General features: G+C 51.0%; 1 protein-coding gene across 2 annotated transcripts in view; it reads right to left on the bottom strand.

Moving 5' to 3' along the window:
- Positions 1-7,382: 7,382 nt before the first annotated feature.
- Positions 7,383-25,843, bottom strand: part of LOC116957077 (peptidase inhibitor 15-like) — a 30,287-nt gene continuing 11,826 nt past the window's right edge. The window contains exons 3-7 of one of the 2 annotated variants that reach the window (XM_076054976.1): positions 18,888-19,006; positions 17,359-17,491; positions 15,303-15,418; positions 13,540-13,640; positions 7,383-9,599 (exon numbers count right to left, since the gene is read on the bottom strand). In XM_076054976.1, the coding sequence (XP_075911091.1) occupies positions 8,911-9,599; positions 13,540-13,640; positions 15,303-15,418; positions 17,359-17,491; positions 18,888-19,006 (1,158 nt within the window). In that variant the 3' untranslated portion in view covers positions 7,383-8,910. Of the gene's footprint in view, positions 9,604-13,539; positions 13,641-15,302; positions 15,419-17,358; positions 17,492-18,887; positions 19,007-25,843 lie in introns of both variants that reach the window. The other variant, XM_032979015.2, reaches the window with a different exon arrangement.

Below are 25,843 nucleotides of genomic sequence, written 5' to 3'. Positions count from 1 at the left end.
GTGTGTCTCTTTGTGTGTCTGTGTGTCTATGTTGTGTGTCTCTCTCTGTGTGTCTGTGTATATATGTTGTGTGTCTCTGTATGTGTCTCTTTGTGTGTCTGTGTGTCTCGTTGTGTGTCTGTGTGTCTATGTTGTGTGTCTCTCTGTGTGTGTCTATGTTGTGTGTCTCTCTCTCTGTGTCTCTGTGTGTCTTTCTCTGTGTGTCTATGTTGTCTCTCTGTCTCTGTGTGTCTCTATGTGTGTCTGTGTGTCTATGTTGTGTGTCTATCGCTGTGTTTCTGTGTGTCTATGTTGTGTGTCTCTCTGTGTGTGTCTATGTTGTGTGTCTCTGTGTGTGTCTCTTTGTGTGTCTGTGTGTCTATGTTGTGTGTCTCTCTCTGTGTGTCTGTGTGTCTATGTTGTGTGTCTCTGTGTGTGTCTCTTTGTGTGTCTGTGTGTCTCGTTGTGTGTCTGTGTGTCTATGTTGTGTGTCTCTCTGTGTGTGTCTATGTTGTGTGTCTCTGTGTGTGTCTCTTTGTGTGTCTGTGTGTCTATGTTGTGTGTCTCTCGCTGTGTGTCTGTGTGTCTATGTTGTGCGTCTCCCTCTGTGTGTCTCTGTGTGTGTCTCTCTCTGCTTGTGTGTCTGTCTGTGTGTGTCTCTCTCTGTGTGTCTGTGTGTCTCTCTGTGTGTCTCTCTCTGTGTGTCTGTGTGTCTATGTTGTGTGTCTCTGTGTGTGTCTCTCTCTGTGTGTCTATGTTGTGTGTCTCTCTTTGTGTGTCTCTGTTTGTCTCTCTCTGTGTGTCTCTGTGTGTGTCTCTCTCTGTCTCTGTGTGTCTATGTTGCGTGTCTCTCTGTGTGTGTCTATGTTGTGTGTCTCTCTTTGTGTCTATGTTGTGTGTCTCTCTCTGTGTGTCTCTGTGTTGTCTCTCTCTGCTTGTGTGTCTGTCTATGTGTCTCTGTGTGTCTCTCTCTGTGTGTGTCTGTGTTGTCTCTCTCTGCTTGTCTGTCTGTGTGTCTCTGTGTGTCTCTGTGTGTCTCTCTCTGTCTCTGTGTGTCTCTCTCTGTGTGTCTGTGTGTCTCTCTCTGCTTGTGTGTCTGTGTGTGTGTCTCTCTCTGTGTGTCTCTGTTGTCTCTCTCTGCTTGTGTGTCTGTCTATGTGTCTCTGTGTGTCTCTCTCTGTGTGTCTCTGTGTTGTCTCGCTCTGCTTGTGTGTCTCTCTGTGTGTCTCTGTGTGTCTCTCTCTCTGTCTCTGTGTTGTCTCTCTCTGCTTGTGTGTCTGTGTGTCTATGTTGTGTTTCTCTGTGTGTCTCTGTGTGTCTCTCTCTCTGTCTCTGTGTGTCTCTGTGTTGTCTCTCTCTGCTTGTGTGTCTCTCTGTGTGTCTCTGTGTGTCCTCTCTCTGTCTCTGTGTGTGTCTCTCTCTCTGTGTGTCTGTGTGTCTCTGTGTTGTCTCTCTCTCCTTGTGTGTCTGTCTTTGTGTCTCTGTGTGTCTCTCTCTGTGTGTCTCTGTGTTGTCTATCTCTGTGTGTCTCTGTGTGTCTCTCTCTGTGTGTCTCTGCGTGTCTCTCTCTGTGTGTCTGTGTGTGTCTCTCTCCGTGTGTCTCTGTCTGCATGTCTCTCTCTGCTTGTGTGTCTGTCTGCGTGTGGACTCCGAGTCTGTGTTTTCTCTCTCTCTCTCAAATGCAGTTCAAACCACGATGACGACTGCTAGTGTTGCAATCGAAACGACGTGTACTCTATTATTATTTCATTAATTCTCCTGCCACGTGACTTCACCGAGAGAACCCGAAGTGGGAGAGGAATTTGTGGAGGGTTTTCGTGAATGTCTAAGGATGCCACGGGGGGAGGTGGTGGGAGCTTCGAGGTAGAAAGTTCACTGTCCTCCACCCGCGCTGGAGAGATGTCACCTCCCCCCGGCCCCCCATTCCCCACGCCCCCCACCCCGTACGGTGGCTAGGAGATGTTGACTACCTCGCCTGGTACGCAGGAGGTCGTGGGTTCGATCCCGACCCTGACGATGTCTACTGCTGCTGCTGTGTATTTGGAGTCTGCGTCTCTCTCTCTCTCTCATTATCATCATCACGGTGGCTATGAGATGTTGACTACCTCGCCTGGTACGCAGGAGGTCGTGGGTTCGATCCAGACCCTGACGATGTCTACTGCTGCTGCTGTGTATTTGGAGTCTGCGTCTCTCTCTCTCTCATTATCATCATCACGGTGGCTAGGAGATGTTGACTACCTCGCCTGGTACACAGGAGGTCGTAGGTTCGATCCTCACCCTGATGATGCCTGCTGCTGTATATTTGGAGTTTCCGTGTCTCTCTCTCTCTCATCACGGTGGCTATGAGATGTTAACTACCTCGCCTGGTACGCAGGAGGTTGTGGGTTCGATCCCGACCCCTGACGATGCCTGCTGCTGCTGTAGATTTGGAGTCTGCGTCTCTCTCTCTCTCTCTTATCATCATCACGTTGGCTAGGAGATGTTGACTACCTCGCCTGGTCTACAGGAGCACGTGGGTTCGATCCCGACCCTGACGCCTGCTGCTGTGTATTTGGAGTTTCCGTGTCTCTCTCTCTCATCACGGTGGCTATGAGATGTTGACTACCTCGCCTGGTACGCAGGAGGTCGTGGGTTCGATCCCGACCCCTGACGATATCTACTGCTACTGTATATTTGGAGTCTGCGTCTCTATCTCTCTCATCATCATCATCATCACGGTGCCCAAATGTTGACTACCTCGCCTGGTATGCAGGAGGTTGTAGGTTCAATCTTGACCCTGACGATGCCTGCTGCTGCTGAAGATTTGGAGTCTGCGTCTCTATCTCTCTCATCATCATCATCACGCTGGCTAGGAGATGTTGACTACCTCGCCTGGTACGCAGGAGGTCGTGAGTTCGATCCTGACCCTGACGATGTCTACTGCTGCTGTGTATTTGGAGTCTGCGTCTCTATCTCTCTCATCATCATCATCACGTTGGCTAGGAGATGTTGACTACCTCGCCTGATACGCAGGAGGTCGTGGGTTCGATCCTGACTCTGACGATGTCTACTACTGCTGTGTATTTGGAGTCTGCGTCTCTCGCTCTCATCATCATCATCACCACCACGGTAAATAGGAAATGTTGACTACCTCGCCTGGTGTACAGGAGGTCGTGGGTTCAATCCTGACCCTGACGATGTCTGCTGCTGTATATTTGGAGTCTGCGTCTCTCTCTCTCTTATCACGGTGGCTAGGAGATGTTGACTACCTCGCCAGGTGTACAGGAGAGCGTGGGTTCGATCCCGACCCCTGACGATGTCTACTGCTGATGTATATTTGGAGTCTGCGTCTCTCTCGCTCTCTCATCATCATCACGGTGGCTAGGAGATGTTAACTACCTCGCCTGGTTTGCAGGAGGTCGTGTGTTCGATCCTACGCCTGACGATGTCTACTGCTGCTGCTGTATATTTGGAGTCTGCGTCTCTCTCTCTCATCATCATCATCACGGTGCCCAAATGTTGACTACCTCGCCTGGTATGCAGGAGGTCGTGGGTTCGATCCTGACCCTGACGATGTCTACTGCTGCTGTGTATTTGGAGTCTGGGTCTCTCTCTCATTATCATCATCACGGTGCCCAAATGTTGACTACCTCGCCTGGTATGCAGGAGGTCGTGGGTTCGATCCTGACCCTGACGATGTCTAGTGCTGCTGTGTATTTGGAGTCTGGGTCTCTCTCTCATTATCATCATCACGGTGCCCAAATGTTAACTACCTCACCTGCAACACAAGAAGCAATCATCATCATCCTCATGCTGTGAAAAGCACAGCAAGACAAATTGAAAAAAAGTCTCGGACATTGTTATATATTTTTATTATTTTATTGTTTCCCTTCTACGTGGTGGTGACTTTACCGAAAGAGCCAAGAATATAATGAAAAATATTGTTTTATATTTTTATTATTTTATTGTTTCCCTTCTACGTGGTGGTGACTTTACCGAAAGAACCAATAATATAATAAAAAAATTGTTTTATATTTTTATTATTTTATTGTTTCAGTTCTACGTGGTGGTGACTTTACCGAAAGAACCAAGAATATGATTAAAAATATTGTTTTATATTTTTATTATTTTATTGTTTCCCTATCTACGTGGTGACTGTACCGAAAGAACCAAGAATATAATAAAAATATTGTTTATTATTTTTATTATTTTATTGTTTCCCTATCTACGTGGTGACTGTACCGAAAGAACCAAGAATATAATAAAAATATTGTTTTATATTTTTATTATTTTGTTGTTTCCCTTCTACGTGGTGGTGACTTTACCGAAAGAACCAAGAATATAAAAAAAATATTGTTTTATATTTTTATTATTTTATTGTTTCCCTTCTACGTGGTGGTGACTTTACCGAAAGAACCAAGAATATAAAAAAAATATTGTTTTATATTTTTATTATTTTATTGTTTCCCTTCTACGTAGTTGTGTTGTATTGTAGTTGTTGACTTTACCGGAAGAACCAAGACTGTGAATCCCTGCAGTCACGAAAGCTTTAAATCGACAATTTGCCAGGGTCTTCTTTGGTTCTTTCGGCAAAGTCACGTAGAATGAGAATAAAATAATAAATTGATAAAATAAAATAACACAATAATATTCTCACGACGTTTCGGCCACAACACAAGCGGCCTTCATCAGGTGAAGGGACGAGACTGTCTGGTAGGACAGCGCTGGAGTGAAAAAGCCACGTTCAGATCACGACCTTTAAGCTGTGTGAGAGGAAACAAAGCGCCTTGACAAAGGAATTAGCATATAATTTAGCATTTTAATGGCCGAGTGATTAGCTTGTGACTGGTCACAGAAATGGCTATGTTAAAAGTTAAAGCATACACTTCCGCAGAGGCACCCCTTGACATTCATTCGCACCTGATGACGAATGCTTGTGTTGCAATCGAAACGCGGCATGCCATTATTTCATTATTTGTTTCCCCTACCTACGTGTTCGATTACTTTGGAATCTTTGACCCCTCCCTGTTCGGCCCGTACCGCCAGTTCCGTAGGCCACGACCTTACCCCAGATGCACGCTCAAATGCCAGCTGGTCGCCAAGCATTGGTTCAGAGATTGTGAACGTCGAAATCAGTCATTCCCGATGAGCATCTAGGAAATTTCACCGGGCAAAATGCTCGAAGCGAAACTGGTCTTTTTTTACACGATTGTTTTTTTTTCATTTAACTCACTACTCTGTCTGTCGTCGTTGTCGATGTTGTATCGTCAAATCTTGCAACTCAATTTTAAAAACCACTTTCCCAATGCGGTATCGTGGTGTGCGTATGTCATACTGATGACAATAACTATTTTCTATCATAAGAAATAAAAAAAAATATTAACGATTTTTTTACACGCTTTCTATGAACTCTGTCTGTTGTTGTCGATGTTGCATCCTCAAATCGTGTGTTGTAGTTGTGTTGTAGTTGTATTGAGGTTGTGTTGTAGTTGTATTGTAGTTGTATTGTAGTTGTGTTGTAGTTGTGTTGCAGTTGTGTTGTAGTTGTAGTGTAGTTGTGTTGCAGTTGTATTGTAGTTTTATTGTAGTTCTGTTGTAGTTGTATTGTAGTTGTGTTGTAGTTATATTGTAGTTGTGTTGTAGTTCTGTTGTAGTTGTGTTGCAGTTGTGTTGTAGTTGTGTTGTAGTTGTATTGTAGTTGTGTTGTAGTTGTTTTGTAGTTGTATTGTAGTTGTAGTGTAGTTGTATTGTAGTTGTGTTGTAGTTGTGTTGTAGTGTAGTTGTGTTGTAGTTGTGTTGTAGTGGAGTTGTATTGTAGTTGTGTTGTAGTTGTGTTGTAGTTGTAGTGTAGTTGTGTTGTAGTTGTGTTGTAGTTGTATTGTAGTTGTAGTGTAGTTATATTGTAGTTGTGTTGTAGTTGTGTAGGGGCAAGTGCTGTTAGCGAGCACCTATGAATGCCGGCACGGCACACGAGGGGGTGGGTGGCCAGCACCACGCCCGACCGCCTTTGTCTCCCTAGTGGCAATGTTTACACACCGCACCAGGTACTCAGTTGAGGCTGAGTCGACCTAGGGGAGGCCCGGGACCGGTTCAGATAATCGTCACTGGTGTTGGCCGTGAGCGGGAATCGAACTCAGGTCGCCAGGTTCATAGCGCAGCGTAGCGCTAACCGCTGCACCACCGCTCCTCAAACACTCACACAGACACCTCGTCACACACTCTCACATCTCATCACACACTCACGCACCTCGTCATACTCGCCTCGTCACACGCTTCACACCTCCTTACACACCCACGCACCTCGTCACACGCTCACCTCGTTACACACCCACGCACCTCGTCACACACTCTGACACCTCGTCACACACTCTGACACCTCGTCACACACTCTGACACCTCGTCACACACTCTGACACCTCGTCACACACTCTGACACCTCGTCACACACTCTCACACCTCGTCACACACTCTGACACCTCGTCACACACTCTCACACCTCGTCAAACACTCTCACACCTCGTCACACACTCTGACACCTCGTCACACACTCTCACACCTCGTTACACACTCTCACACCTCGTCACACACTCTGACACCTCGTCACACACTCTCACACCTCGTCACACACTCTCACACCTCGTCACACACTCTGACACCTCGTCACACACTCTGACACCTCGTCACACACTCTGACACCTCGCCACACACTCTGACACCTCGTCACACACTCTGACACCTCGTCACACACTCTCACACCTCGTCACACACTCTGACACCTCGTCACACACTCTGACACCTCGTCACACACTCTCACACCTCGTCACACACTCTGACACCTCGTCACACACTCTCACACCTCGTCACACACTCTCACACCTCGTCACACACTCTCACACCTCGTCACACACCCACGCACCTCGTCACACACTCTGACACCTCGTCACACACTCTGACACCTCGTCACACACTCTCACACCTCGTCACACACTCTCACACCTCGTCACACACTCTCACACCTCGTCACACACTCTCACACCTCGTCACACACTCTGACACCTCGTCACACACTCTCACACCTCGTCACACACTCTGACACCTCGTCACACACTCTCACACCTCGTCACACACTCTCACACCTCGTCACACACTCTCACACCTCATCACACAATCTGACACTTCGTCACACACTCTCATACCTCGTCACACACTCTGACACCTCGTCACACATCCACGCCCACTCGTCACACGCTTCACATACCACGCACCTCGTCACAGATGTCCGCATCTCTTTGCGCACGTGATCAGCCACCGCGTGTGCCTGACTTCGTCTAAAATGAAATCTGGGCACCTCTTTAATTAATTACGACAGTGGGGGGAGGGGGGGTTAACAAAGACGCAAACGTCACGAACCACGTGACCCGCTCATCGATTTACCTCTTTATTCATCTTATATATATATATATTTTTAAAACAAACAAACAATCACAAATAAAACGAAACTGAGTATAAATTATAACGTAATCGTAGCAAAATGGCCGGTTCATTGGCGAAGATATGTTACAGCCGGCGGACACCCGACGGCATTGGCTTTGCCTTTTCTTTTTTAAAAACGCTTCATGAGCACCGGTACTGGGAGAGAGAGGGAAACACAAAAACACACAGCTCATTACAGATCCGCAGTTGTGCACAAATAATGCCATCGAGCTGCTGATTATGCTAGTTCGTCGCCGGTTAACTTACCAGAGCTGCCTCAGGCATTAAGACCAAACCCTACGAAGCACCAAGTGAGCCTTTAGTCTGCCCTGTACGGAATATTTAACGCCGCTTTTTTTTTGCGTCCAATGGATTTTCTGTTTTGCGCACAGTCCACACGTGGTCACTTTAAGATGTTTTTCTTGTTCGTGTTGTTGTTGTTTTGCTGTTGTTGTTGTTTTGTTGTTGTTGCGGTCGCACCCGATTCAAGAGCCGAATGGCTCACAGGGCTAGATGCCAAAATAAAGTGAAACTGAAACTTGGCAAAGAACCCTAGCAATCCCAAGTGTTCTTCATCGGACATTAACACAAGACGATAAGGAACTTCTAGACTTGAAGCTTTCGTGACTGCAAGGATCCACACTCTTTGGTTCTATTCGGTAAAGTCACCACGTAGGTAAAAAAATAAAACAACAAAAATCGCGACGTTTCGGCCACAACACAAGCGGCCTTCATCAGGTGACGGGGCCGGACTGTCCAGAGGACAGCGTTGTCTGGTCCCCTTCACCTGATGAAGGCCACTTGTGTTGTGGCCGAAACGTCGTGATTTTTGTTGTTTTATCTTTTACCTACGTGGTGACTTTACCGAATAGAACCAAAGAGTACGATAAGGAACCCAAGGGAACCTTAGTCTGGCTCTACGAGTCACTAACACTGAATCCTAAGACATCTAACGCATAATTAGCCTGGCACTCTGATCTTCAGCCTTTAACACGAGACCACGACAAACCTTAGACAGCCTTAGTCTGGCTCTGTGAGTCTTGCTCACGAACGCTGAACCTTACAGCATCTAAAGTATCTTAGTCTGGCTCCACGAGCCTCAGGCTTTAACACGAGACCATAAGGAACCGTCAAGGGCCTTAGTCTGGTCTCCGTGAGTCTTGCTCACGGGACCCTGAACCCTACGAAATCTAAAGTCTCCTTAGTCAGGCTCCACGAGCCTCGGGCTTTAAGATACAACCATAAAAAAACCCTTAGAGAGCCTTAGTCTGGCATCCGTGAGTCTTGCTCACAGGACCCTGAACCCTACGAAATCTAAAGTCTCCTTAGTCAGGCTCCACGAGCCTCGGGCTTTAAGATTAAACCATAAAAAAAAACCCTTAGAGAGCCTTAGTCTGGCATCCATTGAGTCTTGCTCACGGGACCCTGAACCCTACGAAATCTAAAGTCTCCTTAGTCTGGCTCCACGAGCCTCGGCCTTCAACACTGAACGCTCAAACGGAGTCCTGAGAAACCCTGCCCCGAGGCAGCGCGCCTCTCACGTGCACTCGCCAGGGGGGTGAGGAGCCACCACAGGGGTGCCCCAGCTGAAACGGGCCGTGAATTGAGCGATGCCACGCGACCGCCGGGGAAGGGTGGCAGCGGCCGCCCGCAGATTGGGCCTGGTGCATCGTGGCCGGCCAGAGGACGGGCCGTGAGCGCACGCTGATGTCCGCGGGGCGGGCGGGCGTCGGTGAGAGGGTGGCGATCAGCGACGCCGGCACGAGGGTCGTCAATTTGCCCGAGGCTTCGCCGGAAGCGGGAGGGCGGTCGCTTTCTTTGGGTTGCTCGCGATGGGGTCGACGGGACGGCGGCTCCATCGTGTCGCGAGCTTGCCGCCGTGACGTCGGTTGGCGGAGGGTGGCCATCGCCGCGGTGATCCCGTGGCCCCAGGCCCGGCGCGTCTGCTCCCCCTTCCAGGCCAGCCCCGGCCTTGCGCGGTGTCCGTGCGCTGGGACGGTCGGCTAGGGCCCGTGGCCCGGGAGGTGGGGGGGGGGGGCGGGTCCGGGAATGCCGCGGGGGCCCTCGCGCACGCAGTTGCGGCGGGGGGGGGGGGGCTGCGCTGATACCACGGCAAGGCCCCCCGGCGACGGGGTCGTCCTTCCAGTTGCTAGTGTCGCCGTCGGCTTCTGCCTGAGAGAACGGGGAAGAGACGAGGGTCAGCGCCCCCACGGCGCAGGCTAAAGCCTTGGCTACGGTGAGGCCCTGCCTAGAAGGCCCGAGGACTCATACACACCTGCTATCTCTCTCTCTCTAAGCCAGCTGAAGCTTCCCGTAACACCGCGTCACTTCTGTGTATGACTATCCCCACTGTGAATCCCTTCGCTCTAATCTATAGATCTCCGTGTCTCTAAACCTGCTGAAGCCCCCGCCCCCATACACCGCGTGACTTCGGTGAGGCCACCGCCACTCTGAATTCCGACCCTCTCTCCATCACTCCCTGTTAAACCAGGCGACGCTCCTCTGTGGAGCTAACTTCTCCACAGTCTACATTTTGATTTAAAGCTTTCGTGCCTGCAGGGATTCATATTCTTGGGTATTTCGGTAAAGTCGCCACCACGTAGAAGGGAAACAATAAAATAATAATATATATGTAAAACAATACAATTCTCACGACGTTTCGACTGCAACACAAGCAATCATCATCAGGTGTGAAAACCACAGCAAGAACATTTGAAAAAAGTGGCCACAAATTTGAGTGAGTGTGTTTAGGACTGTGACTCATGCAGCTGCAATGGCTGCTTTGGGTACGCGGTCCAGACATCCCCAGAGACCCTGGCTGAAAGAGGTGTTTAGGATGGTTGAGAAAAAGCGATAGGCCCACTGTCATCGGCTACAGAATCCCACGCCAGAGAATGAGGAGGCTTACCGCAGCCTTCGCTCGGAGGTTCGGAGAGCCGTGAGGCGCTGCAAAGATGGGTGGTGGTCGCGGGTTGCTGAGGAGATGGAGTCTGCCTCAGTGGCCCGCGATCACAAATCTCTATTTAACTCCATCAAAAAGGTAACCTGCAGCGCCACACCTATTACCATCATTAGGGGAAAAAACGGTGATCCAATCTTCGACCCCCAGGAACAGGTTTGCAGATTTGCTGAGCATTTCTTTGAGGTCCTGGGGGAGGGAAAATCCCTCAGCCAGGAAAACATCGTGGCACAAGGTTGAGGATGACCCTTCTGAGGCTGCAGTGCCTCAAATATTGGAAGAAGTCACCCCCTGTGAGTGGCTGGCTGAGGTGCCATCTGTTGAGGAAGTACTGAAGGCAATCCGGAGTCTGAGACCAGGAAAGGCAGCGGGCAGAGATGATCTCCCAAGCGAAATGCTGAGGGAGGGTGGCGTTTGTGCACAGACTGCCCTATATGACATCATAACAACAGTCTGGACCACTGGACGGGTTCCGCAGGATTGGAAGGATGCCCTGGTGGTCCCGCTCTTTAAGAAGGGGGACCGCACAGACTTTAACAACTGCAGGGGCATCTCAGTCCTCAGTGTGCCGGGAAAGGTCCTGGCAAGGATTATTCAACATCGCCTTGCCAGGCACGCTGAGGAGAGGCTTGCAGAGCACCAATGCGGTTTCAGGAAAGGGCGGTCCTGCACAGATGCCATATTTTCTGTCCGTCTGCTACAGCAGAGGTGTAGGGAATTCCAGCAAGACCTACATCTCTGTTTTATTGACCTGATCAAGGCCTATGATACCATCAGTATGCCTGGGCTCTGGGTTGTTCTTCGTGCTTTTGGAGTCCCTGACCCTCTGCTCACGATCATTAAGGACCTTCATGATGGTGAGCGGGCCCGGGTAAAACTACGTGGCCGGGAGCCAGAGCCATTCCCTGTACACCTTGGGGTGCGACAGGGATGTCCTCTGGTTCCCACATTATTTAACATCTATTTTGACCACGTAGTTCGTGAAGCCTTCAATAGCTGTACCGAGGGAATCTCCATATGGTACAGATATAATGGGAGGCTGATCGATGCCCGGGTGCGGTCAAGGGATGGCTCCCTATTGCTCAACCACGTTCTGTATGCCGATGATTTGGTAATAGCTGCTCATTCAGAGGAGGAGTTGGAGACGCTGCTGCTGAGACTAGAGCGTGCCACTAAGAGATTGGGCCTCACCATTAGCCCCACCAAAACTAAGCACCTGCCTGGGTATTTTGTACCATCGGACACTCCACCCCCACAACTCCCAATCGGTGATGGGGCAGTTGTGGAGAGAGTGGAGAGTTTCCAATACCTGGGCAGTGTGCTTATGACTGGCTCCAGTTTGGCAGCAGAGGTCTCACTCCGAATCAGTCGAGCGGAAATATCTGTTCATCGGCTGCGTAGCGCTGTGTGGAAGCTACCTGGTCTGTCGCTCCGCACTAAGCTTCAGGTCTTCTCGGCCACGGTCATTCCCTCCCTTCTCTACGCTTGCGAAACGTGGACCCCCCTAATGGAACATCTTCGCCGGTTAGAAACATTTAGGCTTGCCTGCCTACGATTCATCCTGGGTTTAACCAGACTGGATTGTGTGAGGAGCTCACAAATCTTTGAAAGATCTGGGCAAGGTCTCATCGATGAGCTCCTCCGGCGGGCAAGGCTGCGATGGCTGGGTCATGTAGCCCGCATGCCCAGCCACCGCATGCCGAAACAGCTTTTGTTCGGCCGGATTGAGGGGGCTAAGCGGGCGCGGCACGGGCTAGTGAAGAGATGGAGTCATGTGGTACAGGAGGACGTGGAGCTGAGTGGACTTGCTGATGACTGGTACCAGCGGTGTCAAAATCGGCCTCTGTGGAGGAGGCTCGTGAAGGACGCAACTGGGCAGCTGGAGGTAGTCGCCCTCCAACAACAACAGAGGGCGGAGGAGCGACGCTCACAACAACGAGCGGAGCGCTGGGTGGCTAAAGCACAGCAGGTTAGCACAGTAGGTGGCACAGGTGGTGCATCAGACAGCCATCTCAGTTATCTTAGTCAGTCGACCCGTGGCACTTGGGTCTGCCCCCTAACCTCCTGCCAGCGGGTGTTCGACACTTCACGTGGCCTCAAGGTGCACATGGCCTGGCACAAGCGTTGTGGTGACGTCACCGCCACTTAGTGTGTATGTGTATGTATGTGAGTGTGTATGTGTATGTATGTGAGTGTTTATGTATGTGAGTGTGAATGTATGTGATGGTGAGTGAGAGTGTGTATGTATGTGAGGGTGAGTGTGTATGTGAGTGCTAGTGAGTGTTACTGTGTATGTGGGAGTGAGTGACTGTGAGTGTGTATGCATGTGAGAGTGAGTGTGTGAGAGTGAGTGCGTGTGCGTGTGTATGTATGTGAAAGTGACTGTGAATGTATGTATGTGAGTGTGTATGTGAGAGTGAGTGAGTGTGTGAGTGCTTGCGTGTGAGTGTGTATGTGTATGTAAGAGTGAGTGAGTGAATGTATGTGAGAGTGAATGTAAGTGAGTGTATGAATGAGTGGGTGAGCAGGTGAGTGAGTGAGTCAGCAGGTGAGTGAGTGTGTGAGCAGGTGAGTGAGTGTGTGAGCAGGTGAGTGAGTATGTGAGCAGGTGAGTGAGTGTGTGAGCAGGTGAGTGTGAGCAGGTGTGTTAGTGTGTCAGCAGGTGAGTGAGTGTGTGAGCAGGTGAGTGAGTGTGTGAGCAGGTGAGTGTGAGCAGGTGAGTGAGTGTGTGAGCAGGTGAGTGAGTGTGTGAGCAGGTGAGTGAGTGTGTGAGCAGGTGAGTGTGAACAGGTGAGTGAGTGTGTGAGCAGGTGAGTGAGTGTGTGAGCAGGTGAGTGAGTGTGTGAGCAGGTGAGTGTGAGCAGGTGAGTGAGTGTGTGAGCAGGTGTGTTAGTGTGTCAGCAGGTGAGTGACTGTGTGAGCAGGTGAGTGTGTGAGCAGGTGAGTGAGTGAGTGAGTCAGCAGGTGAGTGAGTGTGTGAGCAGGTGAGTGAATGTGTGAACAGGTGTGTTAGTTTGTGAGCAGGTGAGTGAGTGTGTGAGCAGGTGAGTGAGTGTGTGAGCAGGTGAGTGAGTGTGTGAGTGAGCGAGTGTGTGAGCAGGTGATTGAGTGTTTCAAGGAGCGAGTGAGTGAGTAAGTGATCAAGTTACCCGGGAAGCACAAGTTGTTCTTGCAGCGGCCACCATAGCTTGGGGGGCACTGGGAGCAGGGCCGACCTCGGCGGTAGGGAACTTGGCCCATCCAGTTCCCCCTGCAAGCACACAGGGCCCTATAGGTCAGTGCAGGGCTCTATGAGAGTGTGGGACCCTATGGGTGTGTGTAGGGTCTATGAGAGTGTGGGGCCCTATGGGTGTGTGTAGGGTCTATGAGAGTGTGGGACCCTATGGGTGTGTGTAGGTTCTATGAGAGTGTGGGACCCTATGGGTGTGTGTAGGGTCTATGAGAGTGTTGACCCTATGGGTGTGTGTAGGGTCTATGAGAGTGTGGGACCCTATGGGTGTGTGTAGGGTCTATGAGAGTGTAGGACCCTATAGGTGTGTGTAGGGTCTATGAGAGTGTGGGACCCTATGGGTGTGTGTAGGGTCTATGAGAGTGTTGACCCTATGGGTGTGTGTAGGGTCTATGAGAGTGTAGGACCCTATAGGTGTGTGTAGGGTCTATGAGAGTGTGGGACCCTATGGGTGTGTGTAGGGTCTATGAGAGTGTTAGCCCTACACACACTCATAGGGCTCTATGAGAGTGTGGGACCCTATGGGTGTGTGTAGGGTCTACGATTGTGTGGGCCCCTATGGGTGTGTGTAGGGTCTATGAGAGTGTGGGACCCTATGGGTGTGTGTAGGGTCTATGAGAGTGTTGACCCTATGAGTGTGTGTAGGGTCTATGGGAGTGTGGGACTCTATGGGTGTGTGTAGGGTCTATGAGAGTGTGGGGCCCTATAGGTGTGTGTAGGGTCTATGAGAGTGTTGACCCTATGAGTGTGTGTAGGGTCTATGGGAGTGTGGGACCCTATGGGTGTGTGTAGGGTCTATGAGAGTGTTGATCCTATGGGTGTTTGTAGGGTCTATGGGAGTGTGGGACCTTATGGGTGTGTGTATGGGTCTATGAGAGTGTGAGCCCTATAGGTGTGTGTAGGGTCTATGAGAGTGTTGACCCTATGGGTGTGTGTAGGGTCTATGAGAGTGTTGATCCTATGGGTGTGTGTAGGGTCTATGGGAGTGTGGGACCCTATGGGTGTGTGTAGGGTCTATCAGAGTGTGGGCCCCTATAGGTGTGTGTAGGGTCTATGAGAGTGTGGGACCCTATGGGTGTGTGTAGGGGTCTATGGGAGTGTGGGACCCTATGGGTGTGCAGGGCTCTATGAGAGTGTGGACCCTATGGGTGTGTGTAGGGTCTATGAGAGTGTGGGACCGTATAGGTGTGTGTAGGGTCTATGAGAGTGTGGACCCTATGGGTGTGTGTAGGGTCTATGAGAGTGTGGGGCCCTATAGGTGTGTGTAGGGTCTATGAGAGTGTTGACCCTATAGGTGTGTGTAGGGTCTATGAGAGTGTGAGCCCTATGGGTTTGTGTAGGGTCTATGGGAGTGTGGGACCCTATGAGTGTGTGCAGGGCTCTATGAGAGTGTTGACCCTATGAGTGTGTGCAGGGCTCTATGAGAGTTTGGGGCCCTATGGGTGTGTATAGGGTCTATGAGAGAGTGGACCCTATGGGTGTGTGTAGGGCTCTATGAGAGTTTGGGGCCCTATGGGTGTGTGCAGGCCTCTATGAGAGTTTGGGGCCCTATGGGTGCGTGTAGGACTCAACACTTCTCTATGAAGGTTAAATAACCTCTCTAAAACATTAACCCTTCGCAACGAACATCAATAACACGTCTCTGTGAACATCATTAACACGTCTCGGCACGGTGAGCCTCACTTGGGCGAGTAGTTGCACACGAGGTACAGCGCCTTCTCCCACATGTTGCCCCAAACATTCATGTTGTAGCAGAACTGCACCGCACAGCCAATGCGGTTCGTGGTCGCCCACACCAGCTGAACGATTCGGAGGGGGGGAGAGATAGTTTCATAGTTAGTTAGTTTCATAGTTTTCATTTATGTTGGTATGGCCCTGTGTGAGCCATGCGGCTCTTGAATCGGGTGCAGCCGCAACAAACGAAAAAGGACGTGAACAAGAAAAAACATCTTAAAGTGACTACTTTGTGTGTGACTGTGCAAACAGAAAATAAACATCAAAATATTCCTGAAATAGCACCGTACACCAACGCTGTGTGCAAAAATCCCAGTGGGATGCAAGTCAACTAACAACAACAACAACAACCACAAGACAACTAAGATTAAGGCCATCAGTCCAACTCCGTACTACAATAAACATTAACACGGCCAAAACAACAAAAAAACGTTTTCGAAATCACCAAAATAAAAGCCATAAATGCATGAGATGGGGTGGGAGGGGGGTGGAGTAGGTAGGTAGGGGGAAAGGTATGGGGGGCGACACGGGTGTTCAGAGGTCACACACGGTGTCACCGCACAGGTCACGAATGAGGTCACCAAAGAGGTCGCTCGCGGGGTGTGGCGGGGGGGGGGAGGAGGGGTCAGAGGTCACGCATGGGGTCCTCGAATGTTGTCCGATTGGCGCGGTCGGTTACCCGCGGTGCTGCGAAAGAAGCTCAGCGTACAAACGTGAATCGTCATCATTGCTGTTATCGCTTAGAGGGGCAAGCGAGTGGACGGTTCCTGGTGCCACCTTTCAGTGGGCACGCCCGTGTTGACGTGACGCTACGTCACGGCGGACGGCTTCACGATCTCCGACCGGGAGCGGTCCGGGCAAGAACGTCGCGAATTCGGGACCGTCCCCCGAGGTCTGGACGAATCCGACGAGCTGCGAGGCTCCGCCTCGTACTCCCCGCCCACACAGACCTTGACGCGGGGTTCCCGAACCAGCCGGTGGCCGAGCACGGCGGCCTTTTGGGGTGCCGTACCCTGGCCCCAGGCGTTTGGGGCGTCACCTTGTCGCCGCTGTGCGTAGCGACGCCCGCCCCCCCAAACCCCCCCCCCCAACCCCCCTCCCGCCCCCCCCCCAACCAGTGACGTCAGCTCCCCGCCGTTGCCTTCGTACGACCGCTCCGCCAACAGCCGCCGCCGCCGCGAGGATGAGCGGAGTTCGTGCGACCGGAGGTTCGCGGTCTCCTCGGCGAGAATCGTCACCGAAGGTGTCCTGGATGTCCCGTTGCAGGACGCATTCCATCCGAACGTCGTTCACAGGTGTCACTTTCATCCGTCACGCCAAGCTAACCCAATCCACGCGGCCGCCTCGGCAGCCATTTTCTCTCGTCGCAATGCCACCAGGTGCCCACTGGATGGGGCACCACAGGGGACGGGCGATTTGGTCAACGCTTGGCAAGGGTTGGGGGGGGGAGTAGTGTGGACCGTACCACTACGTGTGGAGGGGGGAGGAGGGTGGAGGTGAGGGTGGGCAGTGTTGGACCGTACCACTACGTGTGGGGAGGGTGGGGTTGAGAGTGGGCATTGTTGGACTGTACCACTACGTGTGGGGAGGGTGGAAGTGAGAGTGGGCAGTGTTGGACCGTACCACTACCTGTGGGGGGGGAGGGTGGAGGTGAGAGTGGGCAGTGTTGGACCGTACCACTTCGTGTGGGGGGGAGGGTGGAGGTAAGAGTGGACAGTGCTGGACCATACCACTACGTGTGGGGGGGAGGGTGGAGGTGAGAGTGGGCAGTGCTGGACCATACCACTACGTATGGGGGGGTGGTGGAGGTGAGAGTGGGCAGTACTGGACCATACCACTACGTCTGGGGGGGAGGGTGGAGGTGAGGGTGGGCAGTGCTGGACTGTACCATTACGTGTGGGGGGGGGAGGTTGGAGAGGACAGTGAGCAGTGCTGGACCGTACCACTCGGAGCGTGGCAACAGGGGGGGGGGGGGGGTTGTAAGAGCTGGCGGTGGTACCTGTACCTGCGTGTAGTGCGTGCACACGGGCCCCGTGCAGTGCAAGGGGCAGGACGGATCGCAGTCCCCCGAGCCGGGGTACGAGTACCAGGCCACCTCGTCGTACCAGCTCTGCACGTGGTACGTCAGCGGGCGGGGCCTGAACAGCAGCAGCAGCAGCAACAACGTCACAATCAACTTCGCCATCGTCGTCATCATCGCCGTCATCAATATCATCATATCCGACGAAAACATCGAGGTCGCCCCATCGGTGCCGTCGCTTGTTTTCGCGCAAACAAATGACCCTGATTGCCTATCTTGTCGAAGGACGCAAAGCTAAGCTGAGCATTGAGCCTGGATTTGTATGTACGTGTGTATAGTTGAACTTCTTCCACAGCGTATGTAGCCAACCGTGCTAATAGGAGGTGCGGGGGAAGGACAACCAAACTATGGGTCTTCGTGTTAGTTTATGGGTCTCTATGTGAGTCTATGGGTCTCTGCGTGAGTCTATGGGTCTCTGCGTGAGTCTATGGGTCTCTGCGTGAGTCTATGGGTCTTTGCGTGAGTCTATGGGTCTCTGCGTGAGTCTATGGGTCTCTGCGTGAGTCTATGGGTCTCTGCGTGAGTCTGTGGGTCTCTGTGTGAGTCTATGGGTCTCTGCGTGAGTCTATGGGTCTCTGCGTGAGTCTATGGGTCTCTGCGTGGGTCTATGGGTCTCTGCGTGAGTCTATGGGGCTCTGTGTGAGTCTGTGGGTCTCTGTGTAAGTCATTGGGTCTGTGTGAGTTTATGGGTCTCTGTGTGAGTCTATCTAAGTATGTATGTCTATTGTACATCTTTCACATCTTTCGCATCTGGTACAGATACAATGGGGGAGGGGGGGGGGGGCTGGTAAGATGCCTAGGTGTGGTCAAGGGATGGCTCCCTATTGGAATTGTAGACTGACGCACCTGGAGCGTACCGCTTACTATGAGCCCCACCAAAAAAAAAAAAATACCTGTTAGGGTAATCTGCGGCATTGGACACTCACTTCCCCTCGACTCCCCTAATCTGTTTAAATATATCATATTTTCATCAGCTGCTAAACATTCTGTGGAAGCTACCTGTCGCTCCACACGAAGCTCCGGGTTTTCTCGGCCGCGGTCATGCCCCTCCCTTTATTTATGCGTGTGAAACGTGAACCCTGAATCCCCTTCTGGAGGGAACATCTGCTCCGGTTTCAAACGTTCCGGCTCGCCTGTCTACGATCCATCCTGGGTTCACCAAGGGTGGATTGTGCGAGGAGCTCACGGATGCTCGCACAGATCTGGACACAGTCCACATCACCCGCGAGCTCCACAGGCAAGCGAGGAGGCTGCATTGGCTGGGTCACGTAGCCCCCCTCCCCCCCCCCCCCCCCCCCGCATGCCCAGCCAGCTTCTATTTGGCCGGGCAGAGAGGGCTTAACGGGCCCGGCATGGGCTGGAGAGGAGATGGAGCTGATGCAGTACGGGAGTGGACTTGCCCGATGACCCGCTACCAGCAGTGCGCGCTTGCGTGTCCTCCCGGCGTGTCTCACCTGCCCCAGTAGACGCCCAGGTTCTGTCCGATGTAGTCCATGAGGCGGCTAGGGCCGTGCTCCCAGACGCACTTACCGGCCCAATCGGCAGCCATCTTGGCCAATCCCTCATCCCAAACCTAACCCCACGGGGACAGACGCACACACACAGAGAGAGCGAAAGAGATTGAAGCTCGGATTTCAATCACAGCAATTGTAAAGACTAACCTGTGCCTGGGCCTACACTTCCCATGTATGCCCAGCGGACCCTGGACTCTGCAGCATTTTCCCTCGCCTTGTGCGTGGTGCGCCGAGATCCCTGGTTGAAATGCACCTCGTGAATGTAAATGATAATAGTGATTATGAGATATCTATTTACGTAGACTTGTTTCACTTTGTAATTATAATTCAATCGTGTAATGCGCACTCCATCCTAGGATCCCCAAATGCGCCAATGCACGAGGATCGGGACACAATAACAGAACCATGGGGGCCGAGAGACCGAACGGGAGAGCGAAGGCTTAGTTCTAAAAAAACATGGGGTTTTTAGACCTCCTTTGCCAGTACCAAAATATAATAATAGGGTTTTTCCTCTTTTTTCTGGCAACAAAACTGAAACCTTCTTACAAGGATTAATGGTCCAGTACCAATTGGGTCGAGGCTCAAAAGAAAGCCGTCCCTTGGTGTGGACCAATCAGTTTTAAGGACAATGTAAATATTATCATTGTATGTTTTTTGTTTGCATTTTGACTGCAGGTATTGTGGTTAATGCAGTAACATGAATCCTCGTAAAAAGGTTTCAGTTTTGTTGCCAGAAAAAAAGGGGAAAAACCCCTATTATTATATGGGGTTTTCAAAGTAGACTTGAATCTATCAACCGACTCCGGTCATGTCACTGTGGTTCTCTGTGGCGAGTGACGATGCCTTTTAAAAACAACGGCGCTACTGCCGCTACCGTGACCGTCACCGCCGCCGCTACCGTCGCTACTGCTACCGCCACTACCACTGCTACTGCTACCGCCGCTACCTCCACTACCGTCGCTACCGTCACTACCGCCGTTACCGTTACTGCCGCTACCACCACTACTAAGCTTCTCTAAATAAAATTAACGCCGATAACCGCTCGTGCGTTCCGAGATTCGGCGGTAAGCATGACACCACCACCACCACCACCGCCACCACACCCTGCGACTTGCAGATGTCTCGGAATGGGAAAAAGGGTTTAGATGATCGAACACCAAACAAACACCTTCGTCACAGGGCATCATCAAAAAGAATAATGATTCAAACGTGTGATGCGGCACCCCATCTTCGGATCCCCAAAGCACAATGCGCGGAAAGCAGGAAAGTAAAAACAGAACCAGCGGGGCAATGGGCAAAAACTAAAGAGGCCGCATCAAAGACATGGGGTTGTAAAAGCTGACTTTAAAAATACATCTACCGACTCCAATCGCCTGATTTCAAGTGGCAGGGCGTTCCATGGTCACCAAACGAGCTCAGCCTATAGACCGGGGAGCGCTGAGCAGTTAGAGATCAGGAGACATACCTGATAAAACCCATACAGTTTACCTTAGGGCCCAAATGTGCCTATGGCCCAAATGTGTCTAGCGCCCGGGGCCCATGAACCACCCAGTGGCAGGAAATTTCGTCCCAGGGTGCAGCATCAGCGTAGCTGTAATACTGCCTTGGGTGGCAGACGAGGTGCCAGGATACGAAATGTGAGCAGGGCAGTGGCGTTGGGGGAACGTGAGGCGGGGGGGGTGCCACGGCTGTGCCAGTGCAACGCGGCAAGAGTCTGAGCGGCCGTGATTCGATCAAACGCCGACTGACATGAAAGCGCCGCGTAGCCAATCAAAGAAAGGGAGATGTGGAGGGCGTGTCACTTGCACATGACGTGACCAGCTCGATCCAGGAAAGGGTCAACTGCATTGCTTACATGTTCTTCTTGATTCTGCTCATTGATTTGCCCGCGGAATTTGAAATTTCTTTTTTAATGGTTTAAGTTGAAATAAAAGCGGGCACTCGCACGCAGCTGTGATTAAATCGGAGACTGTAAAAAAAAATACTTTTTTAAAGCCGTGAACACACTTTATTTGACAAATCGAAACAACATAGCAGTCTCACCCAGCGCTAGAACAGACTGACAGTAAAAATCTCGTGAAAAAAATCCACTTTAGCTCCGCTAGCCTCGGGTTTTACATTGAAATTAAAGCGAACGTTCTCAAGAAGGCGGCCCCAGGTTGACAGTGCAGATTCGGAGTTTTGTGGGGGCAAATTCGTAGTCTTGGGGGGGGGGGTTAGAATCGGTGTTTCCTGATCGCAATTAGCAATCAGTAACACCCACCCAAGGCACGCCCCTCCTTACGTCATAACACCATATATATGTCCGCTTTTATCGCAGTACACCGGGCGCGCCGTTAGAGTAAAGATGGACGATGCAATGTCTCGCTTTCCTTCGTACGGAGTTTGAAAAGCCACCGGACTGAGCGCTACTGCCATGCGCCGAGATGGCATTCGCAAGGGGTCTGTTGATCCATCGCATTGGGAGTCACGTGCTGTGCAGCGTCCGTGCATCCTGCGTGATGGACATTTTGTCCTCCTTCCCCCGCACCTCTGATTAGCGCGGTTGGCTACGTAAGGTGCGAAAGTAATTCAACGTACGTGCACATGTACTGGTAGACTCGCACAGAGACCCGTAGACTTACGCAGAGACCCATAGACTCACACAGAGACCCGTAGACTTACGCAGAGACCCATAGACTCACACAGAGACCCGTAGACTCACACACAGACCCGTAGACTCACACATAGACCCATAGACTCACACAGAGACCCATAGACTCACACAGAGAACCGTAGACTCACACAGAGACCATATACTCACATAGAGAACCGTAGACTCACACAGAGACCCGTAGACTTATGCAGATATCCGTAGACTCACACAGAGACCCGTAGACTCACACAGAGACCCGTAGACTTATGCAGATATCCGTAGACTCACACAGAGACCCGTAGACTCACACAGAGACCCGTAGACTCACACAGAGACCCGTAGACTCACACAAAGGCCCATAGACTCACACAGAGATCCATACACTCACACAGAGACCCATAGACTCAAACAGAGACCCATAGACTCACATAGAGAGCCATAGACTCTACACAGAGACCCATAGACTCACACAGAGACACATAGACTCAAACAGAGACCCATACACTCACACAGAGATCCATAGACTCACACAAAGACACACAGACTCAAACAGAGACCCATACACTTACACAAAGATCCATACACTCACACAGAGACACATAGACTCAAACAGAGACCCAAACACTCATACAGAGATCCATACACTCACACAGACACAGACTCAAACAGAGACCCAAACACTCATACAGAGATCCATACACTCACACAGAGACAGACAGACTCAAACAGAGACTCAAACACTCATACAGAGATCTATATACTTACAGAGTCTGAGTAATTATTAAATCGGGTTCCCAAATCGAATGAGTCGATAATCTCAGCCCAGTCACCAATGACTTACACGGAGACTCGTAGACTCACACAGAGACCCATAGACTCACACGGAGAACCATAGACTCACACGGAGACTAGTAGATTTACACAGAGACCCATAGACTTACACAGAGACACATAGACTCACACGGAGACCCATAGACTCACACGGAGACTAGTAGATTTACACAGAGACCCATAGACTTACACAGAGACACATAGACTCACACGGAGACTCGTAGACTCACACGGAGACCCATAGACTCACACGGAGGCCCATAGACTCACACGGAAACCCATAGACTCACACGGAGACTCGTAGACTCACGCAGAGACCCATAGACTCACACGGAGACTGGTAGATTTACACAGAGACCCATAGACTCACACGGAGACCCATAGACTCACACGGAGACTGGTAGATTTACACAGAGACCCATCGACTCACGCAGACTGAGCTGCGATTTAAACCGGGTGCTCAAGTTGCAGCGAGAGTTGAGACTCATGGCCACCAATGAATGCACGATAACACCCAGGTCTCGGGCAATGGCCATCAGAGCACGATGGACATCAATGGACGTGCAACATCAAAGACATTCAGGTGGCGCTGGCTCAACGTCTCTTTACACGGCCATTACGAACCTCCTGAGAGAGACAAAGACAAGGATCCCCCACATAGCCTCAACAGACTGTTGGGGCAAGTGGTCTTGGCGAGCACCAATGAAGGCCGGCGAACACCACGCCCGGCCGCCTTTATCTCCCCTAGTGGCGATGTTTACGCGCCGCACCAGGCACTCATTTGACGCTGAGTCGACCTAAGGGAGGCCCATGACCGGTTCAGATAATCGTCAGCGGTGTTGCCGTGAGCGGGAATCGAACTCGCGTTCGGAGTGTAGCGCACTACCCGCTACACTACCATGAACACACAGACCCATGGGGACAACCCAGCAAGTGAGAAACATTGGCCGTAGTGTTTCTGACACGTCCATTATGAACCTCCTGACAGAGAGAGACACAGACACAGAGACCCATAGACAACACCCAGCAAGTGAGAATCACTGATTTTAGTGTCTCTGACACGGCCACTATAAACCTCCTGACACAGAGAGACACACAGAGACCCATGGGACACACCCAGCAAGTGAGAATCACTGATTTTAGTGTCTCTGACACGGTCATTATGAACCTCCTGACACAGAGAGACACACAGAGACCCATGGGGCACACCCAGCAAGTAAGACACACTGATTTTAGTGTTGCTGACACGGTAATTATGAATTTCCTGACACAGAGAGACACACAGAGACCAATAGACAACTCCCAGCTAGTGAGAAACACTGATTTTATTGTCTCTGACACGTCCACTATCAATCTCCTGACAGAAAGAGACACACACACACAGAGACCCATAGACAACACCCACCAAGTGAGAAACACTGATTTTAGTGTCTCTGACACAGCCACTATGAATCTCCTGACACAGAGAGACACACACAGAGACCCATGGGACACACCCACCAAGTGAGAATCACTGATTTTAGTGTCTCTGACACGGCCACTATGAATCTCCTGACACAGAGAGACACACACAGACCCATGGGACACACCCAGCAAGTGAGAATCACTGATTTTAGTGTCTCTGACACGGCCACTATGAATCTCCTGACACAGAGAGACACACAGAGACCCCTAGACAACTCCCAGCAAGTGAGAATCACTGATTTTAGTGTCTCTGACACGGCCACTATGAACCTCCTGACACAGAGAGACACACACACACTGACCCATGGGACACACCCAGCAAGTGAGAATCACTGATTTTAGTGTCTCTGACACGGCCATTATGAACCTCCTGACACAGACACACACACAGAGACCCATGGGACACACCCAGCAAGTGAGAATCACTGATTTTAGTGTCTCTGACACGGCCATTATGAACCTCCTGACACAGAGAGACACACAGAGACCCATAGACAACTCCCAGCAAGTGAGAATCACTGATTTTAGTGTCTCTGACACGTCCACTATGAATCTCCTGACACAGAGAGACACACACAGACCCATAGACAACTCCCACCAAGGGAGAATTACTGATTTTAGTGTCTCTCACACGGCCATTATGAATCTCCTGACACAGAGAGACACACAGAGACCCATGGGACACACCCACCAAGTGAGAATCACTGATTTTAGTGTCGCTGACACGGTCATTGTGAACCTCCTGACACAGAGAGACACACACACACAGAGACCCATGGGGTACACCCAGCAAGTGAGAATCACTGATTTTAGTGTCTCTGACACGGCCACTATGAATCTCCTGACACAGAGAGACACACAGAGACCCATGGGACACACCCAGCAAGTGAGAATCACTGATTTAGTGTCTCTGACACGGCCACTATGAATCTCCTGACACAGAGAGACACACACAGACCCATGGGACACACCCAACAAGTGAGAATCACTGATTTTAGTGTCTCTGACACGGCCACTATGAATCTCCTGACACAGAGAGACACACACAGAGACCCATGGGACACACCCAGCAAGTGAGAATCACTGATTTTAGTGTTGCTGACACGGTAATTATGAATCTCCTGACACAGAGAGACACACAGAGACCCATGGGACACACCCAGCAAGTGAGAATCACTGATTTTAGTGTCTCTGACACGGCCATTATGAATCTCCTGACACAGAGAGACACACAGAGACCCATAGACAACACCCACCAAGTGAGAATCACTGATTTTAGTGTCTCTGACACGGCCACTATGAACCTCCTGACACAGAGAGACACACACAGAAACCCATGGGACACACCCACCAAGTGAGAATCACTGATTTTAGTGTCTCTGACACGGCCATTATGAACCTCCTGACACAGAGAGACACACAGAGACCCATGGGGCACACCCACCAAATGAGAAACACTGATTTTAGTGTCTCTGACACGGCCACTATGAACCTCCTGACACAGAGAGACACACAGAGACCCCTAGACAACACCCAGCAAGTGAGAATCACTGATTTTAGTGTCTCTGACACGGCCATTATGAACCTCCTGACCCAGAGAGACACACAGACACCCATGGGACACACCCAGCAAGTGAGAAACACTGATTTTAGTGTCTCTGACACGTCCATTATGAATCTCCTGACACAGAGAGACACACAGAGACCCATGGGACACACCCAGCAAGTGAGAATCACTGATTTTAGTGTCTCTGACACGGCCACTATGAACCTCCTGACACAGAGAGACACACAGAGACCCATGGGACACACCCAGCAAGTGAGAATCACTGATTTTAGTGTCTCTGACACGGCCACTATGAACCTCCTGACACAGAGAGACACACACAGACCCATAGACAACACCCAGCAAGTGAGAATCACTGATTTTAGTGTCTCTGACACGGCCACTATGAACCTCCTGACA

The sequence above is a fragment of the Petromyzon marinus genome, chromosome 69 (genome assembly GCF_048934315.1).
Source record: "Petromyzon marinus isolate PM22_M1 ecotype Great Lakes invasive population chromosome 69, UKy_Petmar_22M1.pri1.0, whole genome shotgun sequence".
In the NCBI taxonomy this organism is placed as follows: Eukaryota; Metazoa; Chordata; class Hyperoartia; order Petromyzontiformes; family Petromyzontidae; genus Petromyzon; species Petromyzon marinus.
Note: the sequence above shows the minus strand (reverse complement) of the source record. Positions and strands in the feature narration are given on the sequence as shown.